General features: G+C 40.1%; 2 protein-coding genes across 5 annotated transcripts; one reads left to right on the plus strand and one right to left on the minus strand.

Annotated features, from left to right (window-relative positions):
* The first annotated feature begins 8,760 nt into the window (after window positions 1-8,760).
* Window positions 8,761-11,613, plus strand: LOC103700908 (probable indole-3-acetic acid-amido synthetase GH3.8). The gene is made up of 3 exons (XM_039114446.1): window positions 8,761-9,169; window positions 9,310-9,411; window positions 9,937-11,613. Exons 1-3 carry the CDS (start codon window positions 8,850-8,852, stop codon window positions 11,294-11,296), a joined length of 1,782 nt encoding a protein of 593 aa, XP_038970374.1. The 5' UTR covers window positions 8,761-8,849; the 3' UTR covers window positions 11,297-11,613.
* Window positions 11,614-12,412: 799 nt separating this feature from the next.
* Window positions 12,413-24,990, minus strand: LOC103700821. 4 transcript variants are annotated; one of them, XR_005506508.1, is made up of 8 exons: window positions 24,541-24,990; window positions 20,806-21,011; window positions 17,151-17,448; window positions 15,785-15,892; window positions 13,122-13,366; window positions 12,959-13,032; window positions 12,784-12,876; window positions 12,477-12,634 (listed from the first exon to the last, which is right to left on the minus strand). XR_005506508.1 is itself a non-coding variant. In XM_039114447.1 (7 exons), the coding sequence occupies exons 1-7, from the start codon at window positions 24,763-24,765 to the stop codon at window positions 12,860-12,862; spliced, it is 1,173 nt and encodes a 390-aa protein (XP_038970375.1). In that variant the 5' UTR covers window positions 24,766-24,990; the 3' UTR covers window positions 12,442-12,859. The 4 variants fall into 4 exon arrangements, 2 of the variants coding, with proteins under 2 accessions (XP_038970375.1, XP_008780921.2); XR_005506507.1 differs by having other exon boundaries at window positions 12,413-12,634; window positions 12,784-13,032; XM_039114447.1 differs by having other exon boundaries at window positions 12,442-12,876.
* Between the last annotated feature and the right edge of the window lie 702 nt (window positions 24,991-25,692).

The following is a 25,692-nucleotide window of genomic DNA, read 5'->3' on the forward strand; positions in this document are numbered from 1 at the left end:
TCAGCTTGAGAAACTGTGGTGAGATGATGGCTCCTGTATCTACCCCCTCTCTTCACCTTCCTCGTGATATAGAACTCAAGCAAATGATCATTCGTTCTAAATATGGATTAAGTGCTGATGAGATTGCTAGAAAAGATACGATAAGTTGTATACCAACATTCCTATGAAAAAAAAAAGTGTGTTGGTAGCAAATAATATAAATTAATTAAGCCATATGGTAGAATAGATTGAGATACTGAGAGAATAGATTGAGCTACCCTGTGACACCTCCCTTGGCGTCACAAAAGAAGTGAATCATTCTTTCGTCATAAAGATGCAACCCGAACCCTCCAGGTGGGATTCAAGTTCTGGAGCAAAGAAAAGCTACGACATGAGCTTGTGTTTGAACCATCCGCTTGAAGTTGTAAAGCCAACTTTGCCCTTCTAAAATTGGATGGCTGGTATTTAATTTCTCTAAAAGATACTATAAAGATAAAATGCATCAGAACAGGACTCAAACTAATATCTCATGAATTTTTAATTATATACAAGCTACTAAGTTAAATATCAATAATATCTTATAAAATAATATATCATCAAGAACATCTCTTATTTTAATATATAAGTTTTTTTTTTTTTGGCACAACGGCAACTCACATGTCGGGCATGAAGCTAACACAAAGCATGAGGTATCGCCACGTGATCGGCCCAGATGAAGCCTCCAGCATGGTGAGCAACAAATGAAGCCACCCAGTCAGCTATGCTGTTCGCCTTCCGGTATATATATGTGGCCTCCGAGAGTCCATACTAGGCTAAAAGCCTACGGATGCTGCGTAGTAGCAGTCTAAAGCCAGCATCATGACTCGGCTCCGGCTCCGGATCCACTCGATCACTATGGCTGAGTCACCTTCAAGGAGAATGCAATTTGCCCCCAGCATCTATCTCACGTAGGTGACTCTCTCCCATGCATGCTTCAATGTGGAAAGTTTCTCAAAGATGACCTTTCATCGGTAATACAATTTAAACTTTCGTGTACCTTGTTCTATTTTGTTAAATAAAATTTGTCTGGAAGAGTTTTCACTATATTGAAAATGGGTTTGGTGCGCATGAAAGGTCCCGAAATATTTAATATTTTTGCGTCACTTCAATTTTTAACATCTCTTTTTGATTGACAACACTAAGTTTCAACATCAAATCAACCATCCACTATGCTCATCATTTTCCTCCCCAAAAGTAGAGGGAATGGTACAGTGTGCACTTTAGCAGAGAGTGAACAAAGAAAATTTGTGCCAATAATCCACCAAAAGCCATGCAAGATATTATGCCTTCCATGCTCTTTATCCCTTTTTTAATCATTTTTTAAAGGGAACTCCATTCTCTTTACTCAAACAAATCTTAGTTTCTTTTCTAGTTATAAAAGAATATGTGGTATGCTTAGCTTATGATTCCTATAATTAGTGATCAGAAATAGAAAATTTTGCAAAAAAATTAAAACTATGTGCATTCAATTAAGGTAAAATATCAAGAACAAACATTTCAATAATTTGCCAAATGGCGCGTGCATGCATATCATGCATAGCTTGTGTTGAACAACTCCGTTAAAATGTATCACATTGAGAAAATATAACTTAAAAAAAACATTCTTCATTACTATTTGTGCCATCTTCTTGTTATCATAATATACAAGACTGAAAATAACTTAGCTATTACAATATGGTCATATTAACTATAACTATTAATTTCTCTAGAATGAAAACATTTTCTTCGAATTCAAATTTTGATACCTCAAAATAATTGGTGAAATTAACAATGAGATAGTCTAACACCAACATTTTACATTGTAAAAACTAATAGATATACTTGAAAATTAAAAAATAAGAGAAGAACTAGTATTTCTATCTTATTTTACAATGTACAAGAGCAGCCTTTATATAGATTGGGAGGCTGACGAAATTTGGTAAAGCTAACTAAATTTGGCATAATCAATCAATCAAAGGACCTAATCAATCATATGATTTGAATATCCCTCCTTAAACTCAAGGTAGTAAAGTGGACACCAACTTGAGTTCAGAAATAAGAGATCGAAAATCTTGCTTTGATACCAAGTTGAAAATAAAAGAATAAGAGAAGAAACTAATAATTCTATCTTGTTTTACAATATACATGAGCAGTCTTTATACGGACTGAGAGGCTGATGAAATTTGGTAAGGCTGACTAAGTTTGGTATAATCAATCAATCAAAAGACCTAATCAATCATATGATTTTAACAGATATTATAGCACTATAGCCTAGTTGGTCTGAATCTAAGTATATAACTATCACCTGAACTTTCCACAAATTGCAGTTTCCAATCTTTCCAAGAAAACGAGGCAGATCCAACCAGGCGTTTTGAAACTTCTTTTCGTCTCAAAAGGTGGTTGGGCAGATATCTAGTGGGCAACCCACACATGAATCCGTACAAAAGGACATGATATCTGGTTCGATTTCGACCAAAAAGGGGCTCATGTCTCTCATTGCTTCAAGAATCTTGCTCATCCAAATGGGCTCAAGCAGCCTTTTCTTTGGCTCAAGTCTTTTCCTTTTCCTCTGCCTTGCCCTTTTGCCATTACCACGCGTTTTCTCATCCCTTGCATGTAATCCCACGCGTGATCTAAAACAAAGTGGAAATAATAATGGAGCCTCCCCCAACACTTCCATCTTGGAATTATTTTCTCTGTATCTCCTTTAGAAGTGAGTGCACTTCTAAAAGGAACCCCGAGAGGCAGGTGAGTGCAGTATGACTCAACTCCAATCAAGTTGCACTTCTAGCCGGTTGTTGGGGCTCTCACCTGGCCAAGAAATTAATAACAGGAGCACCAGCAGTAACAAAGAAAGAAAAGCTTCTGCTAGGCTGGGTGACATGAGGAAAAAAATATATTATTTTGATGGATAGCTGGAGGTGACTCGAGAGAGACGTGGAAAAAATATTATTAGTTAAACTAGATCTACCAACTCATCAACTATAGACCCATTCAACCACAAATTCATATGCGACTGCAGTTTGTTCTTCTTCTTGGGGGCCATCGTATACTGTAGCGCTAGTAAATCCGATCCAACCAATAATTTTTTCAGTGCCGGTTCTTTAGGACTTTGTTTTTTTTTTTTTTTTTGTGTGTGTGTGGGGGGTGTTTCTCTTCTCCATAATTCATCCGTACATATCACTTGACTTTTCAGACTTAAACATGCATTTCATGCGTGCAGTGTTCGGATTTGGACTTAGACTTTATGGTCGACTTGGAAGAGAGAACACACTGTCCTACGGTGTTTTGATTATATGGTTTCCACCTAACAGATCTATCTATTTCTTCGCAATCTTGCTTATTTTATTTTATTTTCTTCGAGCGAGGGGGAGGCGTGGGGATTAAACAAAGTGAGATTTCTTTTTAGTGTGATTGAAGAGGTTCCGGTCGTCCTGAATTAGAGACCAATGTGATCATGTTCCTACGTAATGGTTTCTCTAGCTGTAAGATTTTTTTTAACATGTCGATATATGCATGATAAGTTCTATAGAAATACGCTGCATTCAATCCAAAATAGAGTCCTAGCGATGCTGCCAACCTCTTATATTTGTAGCCAACGAGGTGTTAAAATTATGATCATTATTAAGCATCTGTAATTTAATAGACGTGCATGCCAACAACCAGTCTTTTCATCTGTAAAATAAACGCAATTTGCAATATTTAGCATCATGAAGGTGCTACCTTGTTAGGATTAATATAATCCTTGCCAAATTATAGCAGTTCTACATTAGCACCATCAGTAGGAATCTGCCACTTTTTTTTTTTTTTTACTTTTAAAAATCACCCACCTTAGCTAAACTGAAGTTGCAGCTATTTTTATTCATTATGCTTCTTCATTTTCTTTCTTTCCTAGCTAAACTGAAGTTGCAGCTTGTTTAGAAGTATGAAATGAATCACTGTTTTTGTTCTAGCAGCTCTTTATTGATGTATAATAGACATATATTATATGCATAAGACTGATGTTAGAGTCTCTGTTTCTGTTGACTAAAAATTTTGTTTCTGCCAACAAGATAAAAATTAGATTCGAGAGCAAGTAAAGCATAACAAAATAAAGGACAGAGCTGAGTTGTCAGCTTCCTTCTCCTCTCATTCGAGGATGTACCACTTGAAATCCTTGTAGATTCGAATAAGATTTTGTGAAGGGCTTGGATTTTGAGCACTAGTTACATGAAGCAACAGAAGCAGGGGTTGCACAGAGACATGGAGCAAGACATAACTTCGGCATGGGTGCACAAGTAGCTGATGTATGTTATCAGCAAACAGTTGTTCGACCACATATGCCTAGTATATCTTATTTTATCTTTGGTAGAAGTATCTCTCTCTCTCTCTCTCTCTCTCTCTCTCTCTCTCTCTCTCTCTTTGAGGAAATATATGCCAAGTATCTCTCAAGAGGCGGATGGCGGTAGGCGGATCTTTGATATCTCCATCATGGGTGCGGAGCAGCAGGTGGCATGGGAGGGTTTTACCCTTGCAAGGCACGCTTTGAGTGCAGAGCACATCCACTTAGAGGGCGACTCAGCCTCGGTGATAGAGGGTATCTGCGGGCGACCTTCTGAGTCGGATGGGCAGCCCTTGCTCCTTGACATACAGTGGATGACAGCGGATTGCGGCTCCTTCAGGGCCACGCATGTGTACCGAGAGGCCAACTCAGTTGCTGATTGGGTTGCCTCCTACGCGGCGCATCACTCGAAAAAGTTCCACTAGGTGGACCATGCAAATGTTTCCTTCTCACTGAGTTTGTTTCTGTCTTTTGATTTTCTTAGCTGCACTCATATACGTTCGATATGAGGAGCCGGTGTAAAAAAAAAAAAAAATCTCTCAAGTAGTCTACGTTCTTTACCATGGTTCATTGCACTCCTTGTAACCTAAAAAACTAGAAAATAAAAATAAGGGAGAACGACAAACATACATACGTCGATCGCACATAACATAAGTTTGAAGTCTTATTATAGGGCTGAGTTATTGGCTAACGAATGCGGAGCATTTTGTGAAGAATTGATCTAAGGAACTCCAATCATTATATATATTGATATATTGTATCTTCAGCTTTTCTTCGATTTATTTATTTATTTATTTTAATATTCATAGACGCCGAACAAATTAGTTCATGCTTCATATTTTGAACAAAAATTAAGCTGTTCATCATCATGTGGTGTATTTTGAATTAGAGAATTTTATGTCTGGGTTTGGCAACCGGATGGAATAATTTCTTGCTAACTGCTAGATGTTTGCTATATATTCAACGCACGACATGTGGTTCATCCATCTCTATCATTCTCTATGTATATTTTAGCAATGTGGGTGACATGTGGTTACCACATCTCTATCACTCCTGTTATAATTTTAATGCAATGTGGGTTTGAGTGTTTAGCGTGAGCAAGATTGGAACCTCATAGTCTTCGCTCTTCCTTGCCGTCCTAAAACACCTACAGGGCAAGCATATACTATATGAACCTTGGTTTGAACTCTAGATGCTTTTCTACTGAAATCTTGAGACAGATTTCAACGTAGGAAGATAACAAGTAGGCCTTAACAAGAAACACCATGCCTAACCAGCTTGGACCACCCTAAAACTTCTATATCTTTTGGTGACAATGGATGCCATTATTCTGTTCACGCCCCCACTTTTCTTGCTCTAGTGGTTTGTTGATTAGTATTTCTTGATATCTGCTCCTTTGAAAACAAACGAATACCATTAGACTAATGTGATTAAAGGGGAAAGAGACAGGCCAGCTTTCCCTATCAAACCGATCTCTCCAATCGCACTTCATCAAATGATTAATCTCCATTAGGAGTTGAGGATTCCCCCTAATAATCTAGACACCAATCCTAGCATGTTACTGTCAAAGATCAATTAATTTGTAACAGTGACACAGTGTTTGGTGAATGTCATGACCGTGATGGGCAACAAGGTGGTCCACAGCACTTTTAACATCGCCCAAAAAAAAAAAAAAGGAAAAAGAAAAAAAAAATTTGTGCATTTGGTCTAGAGTTGCCATATTTTATATCGTCTCCATCTCAATTTGGCCTGGTGGATTAGCATAATATAGTTGGAATTTTAGTGCATCTTTTGATTGATTCAGTTTGATGGCCTAATAATATAGTTGTTTACCTCTATCAAACTAATTGTGATCATGAAGCATCAAGTAAACAACTAGGACTTGCTCTATTTACAGGATCAAATATTCTACCATTATGTTAACCATTCCTCTGATGATGTTAGCACTTTCATACTATTTTTAGTTACATGTTTCATGCCATCAATTAGATTGGAATATTAAACACTTCGTGGAGAAAAAGTTAGTCTTGGAATGAGACATAGATTAATTTAAAATCCTCGAGTAGCTCATGTTGTACAAAGCATACCCCTCCGCTTCACCAAGAGATGAAACTAAATGTACTTATAATACATATCTGAATCCATAAGTAAAAACTAGAAACTGTCCTGAAGCATCGACTAGGGTTCTTGAAAGAGTTGAAGATTACCCGAGAAATTTCAAACTAGCCACCATAGGCAGCAAGTAGATAAATAGTTATAGTAATCCATCTTTTTTTCTTTATAGCGTGTTTGCTAGCCTTTGTGTGCTATACATGACACAAGATTATAGTAGTCATTTTTTTTTGTACAAATTATGGTAGTCAATTAAGAGATAAGATTTGTATAAAGATTAAAGATTAAGCATTGTTGAGTCGATTAAGCAATAACCATCAATTCCTAAAAGAAGTGATTTCTATCTCGAATACTCAAGTATTTCATAATATATTACCTTATTGACTTCCATCTGGACCATATTCTGTTAGCTTAAAAAGAGAAAGACATGCATGGCTTTCACATCTATATTTTCCTTGTATAACATGCCTAGTGTGCCGCTAATATCCAAACCAAGAAGCCCAGATTGATCAAAGACTGAAGTGAAGAGGTGAGGTCGGCAAGTTGGGCTCCGAGCTTAGAAGTTAGGCTGAAATATTGGTGGAAGAAGTTAATGACGATTGAACCTGAGTTTGGACCGAATGGATCACCTGGCCAACCTAAACAAGAAAGGAAGTCCACTTTCTAGAATTTGTCCAACAAAAGACACTTTGATGCTTGAGTCACTTGGATTCTAAGGAAATAGTGGAAAGTTTGAGAGTAATAGAGTTTTAACAGAGAAAATGGGTTCAAAAACATATATAGAGTTCGATCATCCTCTTTTATAGAATAGGGTCGGGCATTCATTTCCAAGATTGACTAGGTGTGCATTAACTGCTTGATAATGATTTCCACGTTGCACATGTTCTGATAACCATTTTGATAGACAGTAATAGGCGAACTAGTGTAACCGCTCCTAAGATCGCGATCACGCCCTTAATAGGCATTAACCGCTTTTAAATAGGTTTAAATTAGGGTTATGTAGCGCTCCCCCATTGTTCGGTTGGATCAATCCAGCACTTTGGTCAATACCAAGGTAAAGTTGACTTCAGTGTGTACCTAGATCAAGTTAGCAAATCTACACCACATCATCTAGCATTCAAGGAATTCCTTGAAACTCATTATCATTGATCACTAAACAATTAATTGTAAAGATTTTGTTCCGATGTTGCATAGGAATCATCGACCTTGGAAAACGATGGCTTCATATAGGCCTATGTATAGAAGGCACCTATTCTCCCCCACCATGATATCAAATCATTCACTTCAAAAAGTCACGCATTACCCACCATATCTCTCGGTCCATGTCATGCCTAGGCTGACATAGCACTCAATCTCCCTTGAAACCACATATTGTCCATCTAACCTCCTACCTCCCACAGCCTCTTCTCACTCCAAAAGTAACTCCATCCACACCTTCTAACACACGAATCACAAGGCCAAAAACACTTCACTTACCTAGGTACAGAAAGTCTCATTCACCAAAAAAAGAAGTTACTAGGTCTAAAACGAAAACCCTAGAGTCACTCTTCCAACGTGAGACTCTCCTATTATTCAATGTGGCAGCACACAACTTTAGTTTTTTGCAACATTTTATATGTCATGCTACTAAACAATCTAAGACTGCCTTTGCAAATATACAAAATTATTTTTGGACGGCTAAGAGGAGAGAAGAGACATGATAATGATCTCCTTCCCCTATCCGTCCAAGGGGACGTCACTAGCTGCGGCAGCTGCCTGGGCCGCCGGCAGCCCATCCTTATCATGGCCCACCACCCCAGCCCTTCCCAGCCGCCACGTGTCGCCATGACGTGCGCCACGACAGCCTCAGACCTGGCCCCTGACTGCGTGTCCGAGACTCTGGGCCCACATGTCGGCCTCGAACCGGGCCTCTGACGCTCCCGTGGGCCATCCCCTGCTCCCTTCCGGCCCAACACGTCCGACGACACCAATGCTTGCCCGTGTCCCCCTACGTGCATGGCTCCATCCTCCTCCCCTCCGTGGGATCGGATCGTATCTTTTGCGCCAAAGAATGATTAATCTTCTTGCGCGACATCAACCGTCGGATCGTGTATTGCACAGATCTGAAAGCATTCCAAACGGACGTTACGCGATCCAACGGTTGACGTCGCGAAACAAGATGAATCATTCGTTCGCACAAAAGATACAACCCGAACCCCCACTCCGTTTCTCCTCTGGCCCCACCCCTCCCCCCTTCCCTCTCTCTCTCTCTCTCTCTGACGCCAAGGCTAAAGCCTCTTCTATAAATAGCCATCCCTTTAGAGCCTCTTTCTCCATCCCGTTCTCATCCTTCCTCCTCTCTCTCTCTCTCTCTCTTACTCTCTTTAGCTCTCGATATCTCTCGTTAATTTAATCTCGAGATTAATTAAGTTAGTTAGCAATGGCTGTGGAGACGACCGTTTCAACACCGCTGGGACCGGCGGCATGCGAGAATGATGCGAAGAAGCTTCAGTTTATCGAGGAGACGACGGCGAACACGGATAAGGTGCAGGAGAAGGTCCTGGCGGAGATTTTAAGCCGGAACGCCGAGACGGAGTATTTGCAGAGGTATAAGTTAGGGGGGGCGACGGACCGGGACGCGTTCAAGGCGAAGCTCCCGGTTGTGACCTACGAGGACCTGCAGCCGGAGATCCAAAGGATCGCAAACGGCGACCGGTCGGCTATTCTCTCGGCCCACCCTATCTCGGAGTTCCTCACCAGGTGCACCACTTTGTTTTCGTTAGTATTTGCTAGTGTTTGTCCATGATTTCGGATTCATATTATTAAGAGCTAGCTGTGGTGGTACTTCAAAAAAAAAAGAAAAAAAAAAATATGGTGATTGATGATGGTTGGTGTGGTAGTTCTGGGACTTCGGCTGGGGAGAGGAAGTTGATGCCCACCATTCAAGAGGAATTGGACCGGCGTCAGCTGCTCTACAGCCTTCTCATGCCGGTCATGAACATGTGGGTATATTTTTTTTTAAGTCCTTTTATTTCATTTGACAACCTCAATGGATTTTGCCCATGTAAACAAGTATCCGCTGCATTACAATATATGAATTAAAGTCGTTAAATGTCTGATCACTTCTCCACACACACACACACACAAAAAAAGAATATGAAAAAGAAAAAAGTAAGAAGAAAGATACCTAGCTATCACCTGCATGTGAGATGAGGGAGAGGTTGAGGTGCGACCTGACCTGGACAAGAAATTCATGTTTATAGTCTCGGTGAATTAAATTTGGTCAGTAGTTATCCAGTTTGGCATTTACATCGGAGCACCTCTTTAAGAATTAAAAGGCTGCAGATTATTGATTAATTTTTAAATTTATGGGACTGATACAAGGCCATCATCTAGTTGCAATTCATGAAGGGGTAGGTTGCATTTAACCAGTATCCGAGATGGTACACAGGGAGCTTGTATCTTTTTATGGAAGAAACTTTTTCACTTTGAAGAGTCCAATCTTACGGTACGTGTAACAAGTACAGATACGTGCCTGACCTAGACAAGGGAAAGGGCCTCTACTTCCTCTTCATCAAGGCCGAGACCAAGACCCCCGGCGGCCTCACCGCCCGGCCGGTCCTCACCAGCTACTACAAGAGCGACCACTTCAAGCGCCGCCCCTTCGACCCCTACAACGTCTACACCAGCCCCACCGCCGCCATCCTCTGCGCCGACTCCTTCCAGAGCATGTACTCCCAGATGCTCTGCGGCCTCCTCCGGCGCCTCGAGGTCCTCCGCGTCGGCGCCGTCTTTGCCTCCGGCCTCCTCCGCGCCATCCGCTTCCTCCAGCTTCACTGGCGGGACCTCTCCAGCGACATCGCCACCGGCACCCTCAACCCGAGGATCACCGACCCCTCGGTCCGAGACGCCGTGGCCGAGCTCCTCCGCCCCGACCCCGCCCTCGCCCAATTCATCACCTCCGAGTGCTCCACCGACAGCTGGGCCTGCATCATCACCAGAATCTGGCCCAACACCAAGTACCTCGACGTCATCGTCACCGGAGCCATGGCGCAGTACATCCCGACCCTCGAGTACTACAGCGGCGGCCTCCCGATGGCCTGCACCATGTACGCGTCCTCGGAGTGCTACTTTGGCCTCAACCTCAAGCCTATGTGCAAGCCTAGCGAGGTCTCCTACACCATCATGCCCAATATGGCCTACTTCGAATTCCTCCCCCACAAGCCCTCCTCCATGACCGGACCAAATTCCATCAAACTTGTCGACCTAGCCAACGTCGAGATCGGTAAGGAGTACGAGCTGGTGATCACGACATATGCTGGGCTATACCGTTACCGAGTCGGGGATATACTAAGAGTGACCGGGTTCCACAACACGGCGCCGCAGTTCCGGTTCATAAGAAGGAAGAACGTCCTGCTGAGCATCGAGTCGGATAAGACCGACGAGGCGGAGCTGCAGGCGGCCGTGGATCGGGCGTCGGCGCTGCTGCGGCCGTACGGGGCGAGCGTGGTGGAGTACACGAGCCAGGCCGACGCGCGGGCAATCCCGGGGCACTACGTGATATACTGGGAGCTTCTGGTGAGGGAGGAAGGGAGGTGGCCGGAGGGGGAAGCGCTGGAGAAATGCTGCCTGGAGATGGAGGAGGCGATGAACACGGTCTACCGGCAGAGCCGAGCGGCCGACGGATCCATTGGGCCGCTGGAGATAAGGGTGGTCAAGGCAGGGACCTTTGAGGAGCTCATGGACTACGCCATTTCCAGGGGGGCCTCCATCAACCAGTACAAGGTGCCGAGGTGTGTGAGCTTCCCGCCGGTCATAGAGCTGCTGGACTCGAGGGTGGTGTCGGCCCACTTCAGCCCGGCCTGCCCCAAGTGGGCCCCTCAATAGGAGCTAGTGGTATGGGTGGGGCCCGGAGGGCATCTCAACCAACCAAACGACGAGCTACTCCACTAGTTATTTTAGCTGCATGTTTGATAGCTAATCGGCATCAGCGATGCCGGCTGCTTCAGGCTTTCGGATAACTTAATCTGGTACTGGTTCTGTAGTGTTTGTGTTTGCTGATCGGCGTCAACGATGCCGGTTGCTTTAGGCTTTCGGATAACTTAATCGGGTGTTTCTTTTCTTTTCTGTATTAAGATTGTCGTGTTTGGTTGGGCTCTTGCGAGCGTTAATTATAAATTAAGTGCTGTCCTTTTGGATCCCAATCTTGACTCGATGCGTTGGGTTTTGTTTTTTGGTGGTGGTTAAGGTGGAAAGACCACTGCAGTGGCTGACATGAAAGGCCTACCCATCATTTGAACTGAGATAGAGAGACAAGCCTTGGCTACTTGAGTCTTTTCCGTTGGCAGGGAGTAGAGAGTGATGTCTTGAAAAGGACCTTGAGAACTGTGGTGATTGCTCTGGAATTTGGGAAAACTAAAACAAGATGACACCCCATAGACCAAGACGAGAAGTACATTGGGCTCACAGGAATCACACAACCGGGTTTTCTTTTCTTCTGCGTCTCTAGCTACACTGATGTGGATGTTTCCAAAGGACCACCAGCATCCATGGAGCCAGTCCCCTTGGAAATATGATAATAATAATATTGTAACAAAATCCAGATATACCCCAACGGGACCCACCTGCCGGTGGGTGCCCGACTAATAGCTTTAATTTAACGCACGGTGCGGCACCAAGGGTCAACAGAAGGACTCCCAGTGGTCAGATGGAGAACAGTGCTCCAAATAATGGAGCTTGGATCCACCAAGGTATATAAAGAAAGATTTTATCTTAATTTTTTATATACAAAAAAGTGATACCATACAAGCAAGTTGTATAGCCCATTGTTAAGGACTCTACCCACTGTAAAATAATGGCTTTTTTGCATGTAATGTTTCTGTGCCAATGTAGGTTCTCAGTGCCTGAACCACAGGTCCATCTAGTTTTCACATGGACCCAGCCCTGTGACCAGCATCAGAGAGGGAATTTGTTTTTAAAAATCTTGTAAATGTACAAAAGGTGTACAATAGCACAGATGTTTTTTTTTTTGTGTGTGTACATTATAATGCCATACATGACATACGTGCACAAAGAAAAGAACTCAATAATATATTTGACCACACTACAGGCTACCTGAGAACAAACCCCTGGTTCACAAACTCCATCAGGCTACCTCTGGTCAAATGAAAAAATGCAGCTTGAGCATACCAGAAATCGGATAATAAAATTTACAATTTTCAGGTCCTGCAAGTAATCACAGCTGTATGTTAAAGAGTAGGATCTCTCAACCAGCATTCCCTAACATGATAAGAGTCCATGCAATCATTCAATTCAGAACATGCACCTTATTGATTTCCCACAACCAAACATTGCCGAAAGTTAAGCGTGCTTGCCTTGGTTGTATCTCGCAATCGCCCAACTTCAGCCTCAGCGATCCTTTCCAGTGCAACAATAAAGGACCGAAGTGTCTCATTCAGCACTCATCTCTGATGACGTATATAAATAGATGAACTTGAATCAGTTGTCAAGCAACGTAATCACTGTTTTGAGAAACAGATTCTGTATCACCAGAGATAGTAAAAAGTTGCATCAGCTCCAGCCGGTACTCCAGACCTCTAAGGTAATGGCCCAAAAGCATGCACCTGTGACCATGGCAAAACCAAGTTCAAATTTCAAAATTTAAAAACTGAGATGCAAACCACAAACTACACAAGCAATATGCTACTTATACCAGAACAGAAGACGTGCAAGATAATCCCGTGGAACTGATATTAGGGGTTGAAATTGAAGGGAATTGTTCTCCAAAAATTCTTCACAGTCATCCTTTCCAACATTTAAGGTTCCACCTATGGCATTGTCTGATTGAGGAGAAGCCATTGAATGCATTTTTGGAGAAAGAATTGGAAGGAGGCCATGTACAACAGAGTGGATGGTCTCGTCCACCCCAGGGCAGGTTGGTTCAGAAAGTTCAGCAACCTACACATAAAGCAATTTGAACTAAATGACATGAACTATTAACTGACAAAGTAAAAGAAGAAAATATCTACTGAATTGGTTGTTGAGCTTGATATATATTGTTGGCTCATTCCTTATCAGCTTAAGCTTTCAGGGTCAATAGGTTAACTAACATGGCATCAAAACTCAGTTTGTTGGAGGCCATAAGTACCCTCCAGTTCAGTTATTTATCTAAATATCCCCAATTGTCTGTTATCCTGATTCTCGTCTGCTCGACTTGTCCCTGTCTCGACTTGGTTATCCCTCCATGTGCATGGACCACAACACACATGAGAGGAGAGGTTTTTCTTTTTTCTTTTCTTTGGGTGGGTGGGGGGTGCGATTTGCTTTTAAGCATGATATACATTGTTGATCTACTCTTCATCAGCTTAAGCATTTGAGGTCAATTGATGGCCCCTTTTGCTGCAACATTCCTATGTTTAAAGAACAGGAGCATAGGAGCATCACAAAACTAAAGGAAAAAATTCGGACAACATTTTACTTTCCCAGTTTAACAATTTTCTCTTGTGTTATCGCATCAGGCTTTAATCCAACATCAAAAGTAGAGTATGAATTAGCTTTAATTTTGAAGCCTCCGTTATATACCTAACTTTTGAAAGTAAACATAGACATGCTTTGGTTAGATTTAACACTCATGACTGGCATAACTGTATTACAGCAGTCTACATAGTTCAATGCACCTTGGGCAGTGGCATGTATGCCCATCATGTGTCTAATCTTTGTCACACAAAGAGCAAGGCAAAAGAAAATAATCGATAACCAATCATCACAGTAACCTGGTGCTCTGTAGGAGGTGCAATGGTGATCAATGCACATTTAAGGAATCTGGTTTAGTCAAAACTTTCAATCAAAACTCATCACTCTATGCATGAGATCAAATGCATCTAGATTCATATGAACCATGTGCAAGCATATATCAACATTAAGTAACCCAGAAAGAAAAATTCCAGTCAGAAAACCAAATCACCATCTATTCTGGCATCACAAAAGAGCATCAATGAAACATTAGATGTACGCATTTTAATATTACCACACATGTTTGAAACTTCATCCCACAAAAATATATAAACTGTTATAAGAGTACCAACACGCTAACTTTTCAATCTCAGTCCAGCATATAAAAGGGGAGAATAAAGATGCGAAACAAAAAGGAATAAGGAGGCACAAAATTGTATCCAGAAATAACCGTTGCGGCAGAATGTGCAGGTTAGTTTATCTGAAAGTATTCTCACTAAAACCCTGTGCAACTAGTATTCCGTCCTAACAGTGATGTCTGTATAATCCACAGCCTGATGAAATCACTTTATATTTGCATGCCTTCATGTGCATTCTCATTTTACCTTAGCTGTACCTCATGCTTTTCTAAAATTAAATGGAACATTGTTTTTTCCCCATTTTTGCTGAGTTGTCAGGTAAAGACTATTTAAGAGCCTGTATGTTCATTATCACCTCGACCTGATATTTCACCTACTTTTTCACCTAGAGCATGTGACAAGATAATGGACATATGGTGCCGCACATCTGAAGATAATGTGGAAACAGACTGTCTCCTTGGGCATGTGGGTGCAACCATGTGCATTTAGAGCATGTGATGCAAAAATCTAGTTAAACAATACCTCACATAACTGCATCAGCAAACTCCAGATTGTTAATTTGACTCTGTACTAAAACAACATCAGGTGTTTTGACCTTTTGATAATGCGGGAAAAAAAATGACGAATAACACTGGCATATTCTTTATAGATAGTTTACAAAAAATCTATTAAAATATCATATATCAATAACTCATCAAAGCTTGACACATGACCAAGAACATCAATTATCTAATTACACCAAACCCAGAGGGTAACAACATGCTTGCCAGCATTTTTGGGTAAATACTTGTTGTACCAGTACCATCATGGTTGGTCATGGGACTTGAAATTTCCATCAACATGGTTTTTAATTTCACTATAATTATTCAGTTATTTATTAAATTTAAAGTGCAAGGAAAATATAATACACTAAAAAGTCAATAGGCAAGACTTCTTTGTAATTATTACTGAGAATAGCAGACAAAAGGAGATGAAATTTAATGAGCGCAAATGCTGGAAGTCATCATGGTTGAGATCTCTAACAGTTGCTAACAAAATGAAGATCAGAGTAAGGAAACACTGCACATCACCATAGCGTTAGATAGAACTATAACAGTCAAGACTCCAGAAAAACACCTGCTTAAACCCCAGTTCCTCAATTGCTCAGCATTAACTAATCATTGGTGGAAAAAGGCATTAAATACACTATCATGGTTTAAAGAGAGAGAGCTAAAAGAACTTATCAGTTTAACTCCATGATGCAAAAGAGAATTACATAATAAATATTTTGAATGAAATGCCTAACCTTCTCAGGTTGTAGTGATCTTAAGTAGTCCAACAAGTCATTCTTTTCTTCTCCTACAAAGTGTTGCATTTGTAGCGCAGAGTTTTTCCTTTTGATGTCACGCAGTTCCTGTCAGTTTGGAACAACAAATGTTTAACAAGCAAGCGACATATGGTAAGCACAAGATAAAACAAATTCATCTGAGATCCAAACATGCCTATAAACAATCGGCAAAAATGTGATCTGAAGAGTAGAACCAATTTAAAATGTACTATGTTTCCAATGATACTGAAAAAAGGCAAGACTAAGAACATTCCTTAGGAACTGTAGAAATGCTTGATGAATCACCACAAAATCAGGGGAAGAGTGTAATGAGAAGAACTTCAACAAACAACATCCAGCTCTTTGATTAGTAGAGTTAGAAGGTTTATACTGATGGATGTGGACAAGAGCAGAATGTGTATATGAGGAAGCTGCATTACAGTCATCATACTAATGGAGAACCATCAAGAAAAATGTCCCAATAAGAATTGAAATTCAATATAAACCTTGCCAGAAGATTACATGAGTGAGATGGTCAGTGATGTATCTGTAATTGGTGTGACAAGTATTGGAATATTACACCAATGCAATGAATACCACACATTTCAATAGCTTTAGATATATAATAAAATTAGGTTATGATTGTCTCTAAATAAGATGCAAAACACAAACAGTAACATATTATCAAATGCTACTTTAGAAGAGGGGGGGGGCATGAAAGGGAAACTCGTGCTTGATACAGTGCAGTAGCATGTATTAAGTATAGATCCAGGTGTTTATACAACAGTTGATGTATGAAACATGGCAAAAGCTGCTAAATACAGACTGATTGTGTACCTTATAACTAGAGCCTAGCTCATTTTCAATATGCACAAAACACAAATTACAAGATGACACAACTGATAGATTAGCATACAATGGCTTTGACCAAAAGTTACTGTGCACATCTGTTTTGACTTTACAAGAAGTGTCCATTGTGATTCAATGCCAATTGCATACCCTAATCGCATTCGGAAAGAGAAGGCATTCCTCCATTTTGCCAAAATTTATCCCAATTTAGCTAATATTACAGTAGGCCAGCAATGAAAAACTTGCATAACAAGCTTTACCACTGCGTGCTTGATCAGATGGGATCACACCTTGCCACTTGAGCAAGTGGTTGGGGGTTTGTTTCTGGGTTGGAGTCAGCCCCCAAGGGTGGGATCGGTATAAGGTAGCAAGGCAGGGATTAGCCCCTCCCAATCTCAAAAAAAAAGGTCTCCAACTATATCACGAAAATCTTTAATTGAAATTTCAAATTAAATATTGGAAAGATACCACTTCAAGTACAAAAATTGGCATATACCTTTTTCACAGAATTTAGACGAGATTGTAGGTAAAGAATATATTCTTGAGCTTCAGGAGTCATTTCCCCAAGACCTTCAACTCCCATATTCTCACATTTTGGCTGTTCTTCATTTTTGTCAAGGTTGGGTAACAGATTATTCTCTAAAGAAAAATTGAACATCGTCGTAGTTCTATCCGCAATCTTCTCATGACTATCAACTTCTACAATTTCTATTTTTCTTTTTTCAGTACGTTCATCATACATATCTAGGTTTCTTTCAAGGCATAGCCTATATTCAGCATTTCGCAAAGTATACCTGCAATGCATATAGAGAATTTAAAAGTTAAACTTCTACAAGCATACTAATTAAAATAGAAAAAAGAAAGACGTATAACTAATATATGTCGACGAACCATAAACATAAACCAAGATGAAGTACTTGACAGGTTGTCCAATGGGTTCAAGTTTGCATCTTTATGAGTTAAAATCACTACGGTATATGATGGGTTAAAAAAAATAGGGTAATGGCCAATAAGGCCTCATAAGCTGCAAAGTCATATGCCCATGAAGCCATTTCAAACAGGCAAGAAAAAGTATCTTCATACTGAAGATAACAGGATGAAGAAAACTTAGATGATCTCAGTTCCCTACCAGCAACCACCTACAGTTATGACGAATGGATAGACAAGATGTCATCTTTATAAATATTGAATAGACATAAACACCTCTCCCATGCTTCAATAAAGTATTGCATCACACAAATTCGCCCCCCCTCCTCCCCCCACCCCCCACCCCCCCCAAAAAAAAGAAAGAAAAAAGATAAGGCTGCATTTGGCATCGTTGTCACTTTTTTATAAAAAAATGGAAATAGAAAGTCTAATTCCATTTTTTTCAGATTTCTGACAACGGAAAATATGTTTGGTTCACTCCATTTTTCTTTTCTTAAAAAAAATAGCAGAACTAGCCAGCAAGGCTCTTTGGAGGGGAAGGGAAGGAGAGGCAAGGATGGGCGGCAGCGTATAAGCCGCAGCCTTAAGGACCTGGGCTTTGTTGCGGAGGTTGGCGAAGATGTAGGCGGCGCGGCCGGAGTGTAGGGCATAGGTGAGGACACCTTCCTCCTTGTGAGGGTCAAACTTGATGGAGGAGACCAAATCAACGACCCAAACATGTCATTGAATGGAGTAGTGTAGCATCTCCATTGGTTGCCGGTGGAACCAAAAGGGACCTTAGTTTATCTTTGATCGAAATATCAAAAAAACTAATAACAAGAACAACAAAGAAATTTTTTTTTTTTTTTTTTACATCCTTTCTTCTTCATTTTCTTACCTTTCTCTCTCCCATCCATCTCCATTATTATTACTTTATTAATTGCATTGCCAGAGGATGAGAATGAGGATGCAGACGAGGGAACAAGCCCTACCTTCAAAACCATCCCCAAACAAAGTCTCCACCTTTGTTTGTTTCTGCTTCTCTCTCCTTGTCTCTCCCTCTCCAAATCTCTCTGCTTTCCCCCTTTGATCCTTCTAAATCTTACCCGTTTTAGCCCTCTGCTTTTTTCTTGGAAGTATTCAGCATTTTGTGATGTGTTGGTGTTAATCTCTTGGAGGCGAAGGAAGAGCAGAGGGAGAGTCGATGGGCTTTTGCATGTCGTGTGCCACTAGGTGCCGGGCGGTGAAGCCCCCACTTGCTGGTCACCATGCATCCCCCTCACAAGGCCGAGACGGGGAACAAGGATGAGAGGATTGAGGGGGAGGAGAGGTTGATTCCCAGGCGTCGCTGCCTCATCGACAAAGAGTGTATCGGAGAAGGGGGTGCAGCCGTGGGGAGGTTGGGACCGGACCGGACCGAACCATCATTTAGGTCCCTCCTCCATTAGGCACCGCTTTCTTGGGCTTGGACGATGCCGTTGCCCCTTTGTTGGCCACGGAGAGGTCGAGGGTGGTGGAGCAGCCAACAAAGAGAGAAGGGTTGGAGCGGTCAGCAAGGAAGTTGGGATGCATAGGAATAGTGGGGGAGGGGTGCCCAAACTAAGACGTCACTTTAAAAAAAACGTGGAAGTGAATTTTTCACTCACACTTTTTCAAAAATAATGAAAGTTGTTTTAACAAAATAGAAACAAGGTAACCAAACATGTTTTGTATATTGGATTCCATGTTTCTCTTTAAAAGAAAAAGGGGAAAAACATCACCAAACATGGCCTAAAATTGGAGCCTTGTTTCTAATGGATAATGGATAAAAGTATAGCCTTAGGATTCAGCTATGTTTTAATGGATAAATAAAACTTCTTAAAATTTTGAAAAATGCTAACCCTAATCCTCAAGAAATAAATCCCAAACTTCGCAAATGCCTTATCAGCATAAAAGTATGAATAAGAATCATTCCATAAAATAAATTTATCATACTATCTTAAATAATGGATCCCACGGTAAAGATTGGAAACAGAATAACTGAAAAAGAAAGGATGCGAATGATTATGCAACTTAATTGACTCATTATCCCTCTCAAGCTTATTAAGGTAATATTCCACTTGTTCAATTTATAGAATAGGCTAGGTCAATAACGGACAGGCTTACCAAGACCAAAACCGAGGAAAATTAAGCAATGTTCTCAGATAACTACAGATTGGATACTTTCAAGCTACAGAATGAATTTTTCAATTGTGTTTCCAATCGTATTTCATAATGGTAACATGGTCACAAAGCTTAAAGTTTGCAAAATTGACATTGTGTTAGAAGATCAAAATATGAAGGAGTTGAATTGAATAAGAGCTAGGAAATTTCAACATTGCGCATGTTGCTGGTTAATATACATCCAACTGATGATATATTTTGTCTTTAACATCGGCAACCTCAGAGCTGAAATAATAAGAACTACTATTAATTAAGCACATTTTCAGACAAGACATCGAATCTAACTGAAGTTATCCTGTGCAAACTAGTACAAATTTCGAAAATCTACTGATACATTTCAAAAAATTTCTAATCTTCTTCGCTTGTCATAACCATCTTTATTTATTTATTTATTAGTTAATTTAAAGTCCGGGGTTTTTCATTACCCATTGTCTTTATCAATTTACCTTGAAAACGCTTTCTTGTCCAGCTACTTGAAAAGGATTATCCACTTAATTCTAGGACTGAGATACATCACATCTCACAACTTTCAATCAATACTTCTTCCCCACAAATTGCTTAATATATCAACACAAAAAATGATCTTTGCATATATAAAAACATCTTATTAATTCCAGAAACAGTTGTTGCATAGGGTTACATTCCATGATCAACCATTCCACAACTCTAAGCAACATTTAGTTTTATTATACAGGTAATTTCTTGTCAGAGACATGCTTTTAGATAATATAACTGATGCAATTTAATGAGAATGCAAAATGAAGTGAAATAAGTATTGTCAATACATACAAGGTATATATGCCTGACTAAATCCAGGATCAAATGTCTCAGTTTCAGTAACTAGTTTTTGTTCCCATGGTGGCTCCAATACTACTACACAATTGTTTGGCACTCCAATACTACTACTGACTTATTTTATTTTTATGAATCATCATTCATGGTTTTAAAAATAAAATAAGTTATAACTATGCTAATTATAATCAAATATAATTTGTCAATACTTCAGTAACATGGAAAATCTTCCAATTACAAAACAAGCATACCCTGTCATCATTGAAGAAACCAATAACTTGAAGAGGGGATCCCAAAATGCTTCCACGAGGACATGAAACTGGTCAGATGGGAGCAGACCCAGCATGCCTGATATCGTTCTCTTCATTGCATCCACTGTATGAGCTGGGACATCTTTTTGGATCAGACTCACATCCAAAGGCTCTATTTCTTGTATCAAATTTGAGAGGATGGATTTCTGAAGGATAACATTAATGAAAATATCAGGATATCAAAATATGTAGATTCTGCAAAAGAAAACTTAATTGGATAATGAAACAATGTAAGACATATATATATATATATATATATATATATATATATATTTAAATTTTAACATATGGTGCTAAGTTGCAGGGAGTGAAGAGTCAACATAGTACATTATGACTATTTTGAATCAAACACCCAATAACTAAAGGGCCAGAGTTTCCAAGAGAGGTCATTATTTTCAACTTGGCCGATGGAACACTTTGTACTGCAACCAAGCATTCACTAATTCGATATCTATTGTTATCCCAGCTATATAAACCAATACATCACAAGATGTCAGCTGATATCAATGTATTGGACAAGATTTACTTTATCTAACTTTAATGGGTTTGCTAATTATTACATTTTATAAAAGATCCTTGAATGGTAGTTAATCTCAACTTTACTAATATCAAGTGATATTTCAATATCTCAGTTATTATACATCAGCCAAGATATCAACATTTATCGGTTCTTCCAAAACTTCTCTGGCCTTTACTCTTGGCTGAAACAAACCAGCATTTCTGTTCATCTTGGTTTCTCTTTCCCACTAAGATAGCCGAGAAATTAGCCTTTAAAAACCATGAGACTCCTAAAGGTCAATCTTCTGACAACTTTTAGTGTTCTGGTCAAACTTTTCATTCAGGCTTGTAGATATCAGAGAAATAGTTGGTTGATTCAATGCATATGCATTAAACTTAGTATAGGACATATTTTGATCCCCAACTAAACATGGTTGAACCCATGGTCTGCCGTACCGGCCGGTACGGGCCGGTACATACCGGTCCGGCCTGGGACCAGTACCGGATCAGCGTGGAATCCGGTACCGGTGGATTATTGTTGGAGGACCGGTACGGGACCTGTTCGGACCGGTACGGGACCGGTTCGGACCGGTACGGGCCGCCACCGATATGCCGACCGGTACGGGTACAGCGGACCTTGGTTGAACCAAAAAAAAAAAACATTGGAAACTGGAGGTGGAAGAAATAGAAAGGAAATAAAGAGAAATGTGCAAGAGAAAGAAACGAATTAAAAATGAAATATGGGCAAGGCATGCTAATCAAAGCAGTCTTAAGGACAGTAGTTTTCTCATAGTATAGATGCAGGTGGGCTGCTAGAAATCCTGTCCCAAGGCACACTGCCCAATTGATAAGCTTAGTTAGACCCTACACCAACCAATTGGCTTATGGAATCAGAGGACTTAACCCAAATATGCAAAATTGAAAAAGTGAAGAAGACTTGGAAACAGGAATATTAGAGGATTTGTAAACGAGAGAGAGATGGTTTTAGAAACTTTATAAATGTTCATGGGTTTTCTTTAGTACAAAGAAAATATGTGCAAAGCTTGTATATAAGTTGTTGGTGTAAAAACCTTCTCTTTTAAACATCATAACTATATTATAACCCCATATTTAAACATCATAATAGGGGTGAAAGAGGATAGGATAATATCCGTCCGGATCCGTTTTCGTATCCGAATCTATCCAGATATGGATAGAAATTTGAGCATCCGACTAATATCCGTATCCCTAAAAGAAAAATGGGTATAGATATAGATAGACAATTATCCGATCTATATTCGAATATCCGATTCAATTGGTAACCCTATTTAATTTTATATAGCACTCATAATTTTTTTTTAAAAATAAATGATCATATTAATATACTATTAACTTGATTTATCATCCACTTAGTAATATCTTTAATTCTATGGTCATAAAGTTTAATTATCCGATTTGTATCCGTATTTATATCCATACTTTCGGTATTCGATTTGCATCCATATCCATTTACAACAAATATAGATATGCATTGTTGCATCCGACTAACGTCCGTATATGTATTTGTATTCGTCAAATAAAATAAATATGAATATAGATATGCTAGTATCCGATCCGTATCCGATCCGATTTCAGCCCTACATCATAACTATCTATACATATAGAAAATGATAAAATATATCCTCGCAGCACATCTAAGTGCAGCTGAGTTCATCATGTATGTTTGGCATGTGTTTGATAAAAACTTTAAAAAGCAACCATGTCATGAATTAACATGCAACAGATCCAAGAAGCATGGCAAAACATGAAGAGATATTCAACTATTTGAGGGGTATTTTTTAAGTATTGATTTCGAACTTTACAAGATGGTAGCATGAAGGAGAATATGATGGTTTGGCTGATACATAGTTCATCAGTAACTTAAGCAAAACTATGTCAAGTATAGATTCATGGATGAGAAAGCTTGTAAGCTGGAAGAAGATGCTGCAATCTAGAATAGCTTTGTGAGGAAATTCATCAGAAACTGCAGAAATGATAAACAGCACAATCAAGTGATTTATGTAGAGCAATCCACTCTGTCAAGCAGTGAGTCTGTTATGAAATGAAAGACCAAACTATTGATGCTTTTTATCGTGACTGGGAAATTATCAATGACAGAACGGTCAAGAAAATAGTTCAACTCAAAAAGAGAACATTTGCAGGCATGATGAATGCAGTCACCACCTTGAAATTCAAGCTTTGTACGAATCTGATCTACATTGAAAAGGTTGTTAAATTATCTTATGGATGAACTAATGACGGCATGTAAGAAGAAGGATAAAGATGGCAAATAGTCAAGAGAAAATGGAGATTGGTATTTCTTATTTAAATATATGCTTTGGATTTGGTTTCCACAAGAACACATTGTAGGACATGTATATGGGCACTTCTTGCATGCAATCTAAAGGTACCGTCTGTTACAATTGGCATTTTTATTCATTCTTTTTAGATTGATGTTTTTGGGATGTTTCACAAACCTTTGAACTAGAGAAGCCCTCCATTGTGGAGTGAGCATTTCAACCACACCTTTGGCTCTATTTTGTTTTGTTTCTACAAATTTCTAAACAAATGGGTCTCCCCATGCATGTAACTTGGTCACTGTTGAAAATCTGTGTTGCTGTCATTTTTGTTATCATCTCCTATTATATTAAAATGCCTGATTTCGCAATACTAGAAGCTAACCACATTGGTTCTTAACGGAGTCCAGAGAACTTGTGCCTGACTTATCGATATCTCAGAACTACCTTCGCAGTTAACTTTATTTTTCATTTTCTAATACAATTTGGGGCAAATGAATCTGGACAAATTCCGGTTACAAAACAAGCATCCTCATGGAACCACTCACCACTACAATCAAATAGAATACTCCCTACAACAAGACCGAGAATTTCTTACTAATTCACGCCATCTCCTCCAGGAAACAATTTTCATCAAATATAAACCAAACACCCACAATTACCAAATCCCCATTGGAGATTACCACGCAACAACAAAACAAAAGCAGTAAATTTGAGTTAAAATACTCAAAAAATTGCGTAATTCTTCTACATAGTTTATGCATAATGAAGACTTACCGCATGATACAGTCCCAATCACGACGAACTTAAGGAACCCAATTTGCATCTAACTCAAGAAAAACCAAGGGAAACGGAGGCGAACCTTTGAGAGGCGGCGATCGGATTTGCCCTTGGCGTCGAGCTCATCAAAGGAAGCGGCGGATGAGGCGACGAGTACGAGGAGGCGACGAGGCCTGAAGAGACCAAGGCGAGGGAGAGGAGAAGAAGAAGAAGAGGGAAACCTAGTCGGCCGGGAGGCGAGCAAGGGCCGAGAGCGAGGCCGCGAGGCGAACAAAGCCCGAGGGAGGAAAGAGGCGGCAGTCGGCATGCCCGTCACCGCCTCCGCCCTCTCTCCCTCTCTTCTCGCGGCGTTTCTTTTCCTCTGGGTCGACTGTTTTGAATTTAGGGGTTTTTTAAGGAAGGAATGGGGGGTGGGTTAAAATCCAAGCTTGAAGCGTCAAAATCTTTTGCGCAGGTGACGCGTGGACGCCGCCGAGCTTGGGGCTACGGTGCCGTAGAAGCATACCGCGACCTCCGTCTCTGTTATTCTTAGGACTTGGGAGAAGCTATACCATATTCCTATCCTATCCTATCTTGATGGACTACCTTGTCTTTGGGACCACACATACAGTGCGATCCATCCGTCCATGATTTTTTTCGTCCACGCAGTCCACTCATACGGATTGAATCGATTAGATTGCAACCTGCCCACGTATACTATGTTAGTAATGCAGAATTGTATTTAACCTAATTCTTCCATGAAAAAAAATATAATGGCTACAATGGTAACGTCCTCCGTGAAAAAAAAAAAGAATGGCTGCACTCCTAATTCCATCCTATTCGGCTAAAAGTTTTTATGCTATCCAGATCTTCGAATAATTTGCATTGCGTCCACCATTTCGATGCTTGGGAGATGATCGAGTAGATATGGGACCGGGTATGAAAGAAGTGTAAGGGTCATGTCCATAAGATTACTGCATAGATGGATTATGATGTTCCAAACTTCGGTGGTTGATAATTTTCTCCATTTCGCATCTTCATCTTAGCCGATCTCCGATCATACTAAAAATATCACAACAGCACAATCATATTATCATGCCATCTTGGATTCTGAGTGGACTTAAATCAAATGATGTAATTTAGGTTTTGGGGTGACATGCGAGTGCAAATAGATCAGACGTTACATAGTACCATGAGTATGCTTTTTATTGTCGACAAGTGATGATGACTTTTTTATTATCTTACAGCAGAGGCA

The sequence above is a fragment of the Phoenix dactylifera genome, chromosome 16, assembly GCF_009389715.1.
Source record: "Phoenix dactylifera cultivar Barhee BC4 chromosome 16, palm_55x_up_171113_PBpolish2nd_filt_p, whole genome shotgun sequence".
In the NCBI taxonomy this organism is placed as follows: Eukaryota; Viridiplantae; Streptophyta; class Magnoliopsida; order Arecales; family Arecaceae; genus Phoenix; species Phoenix dactylifera.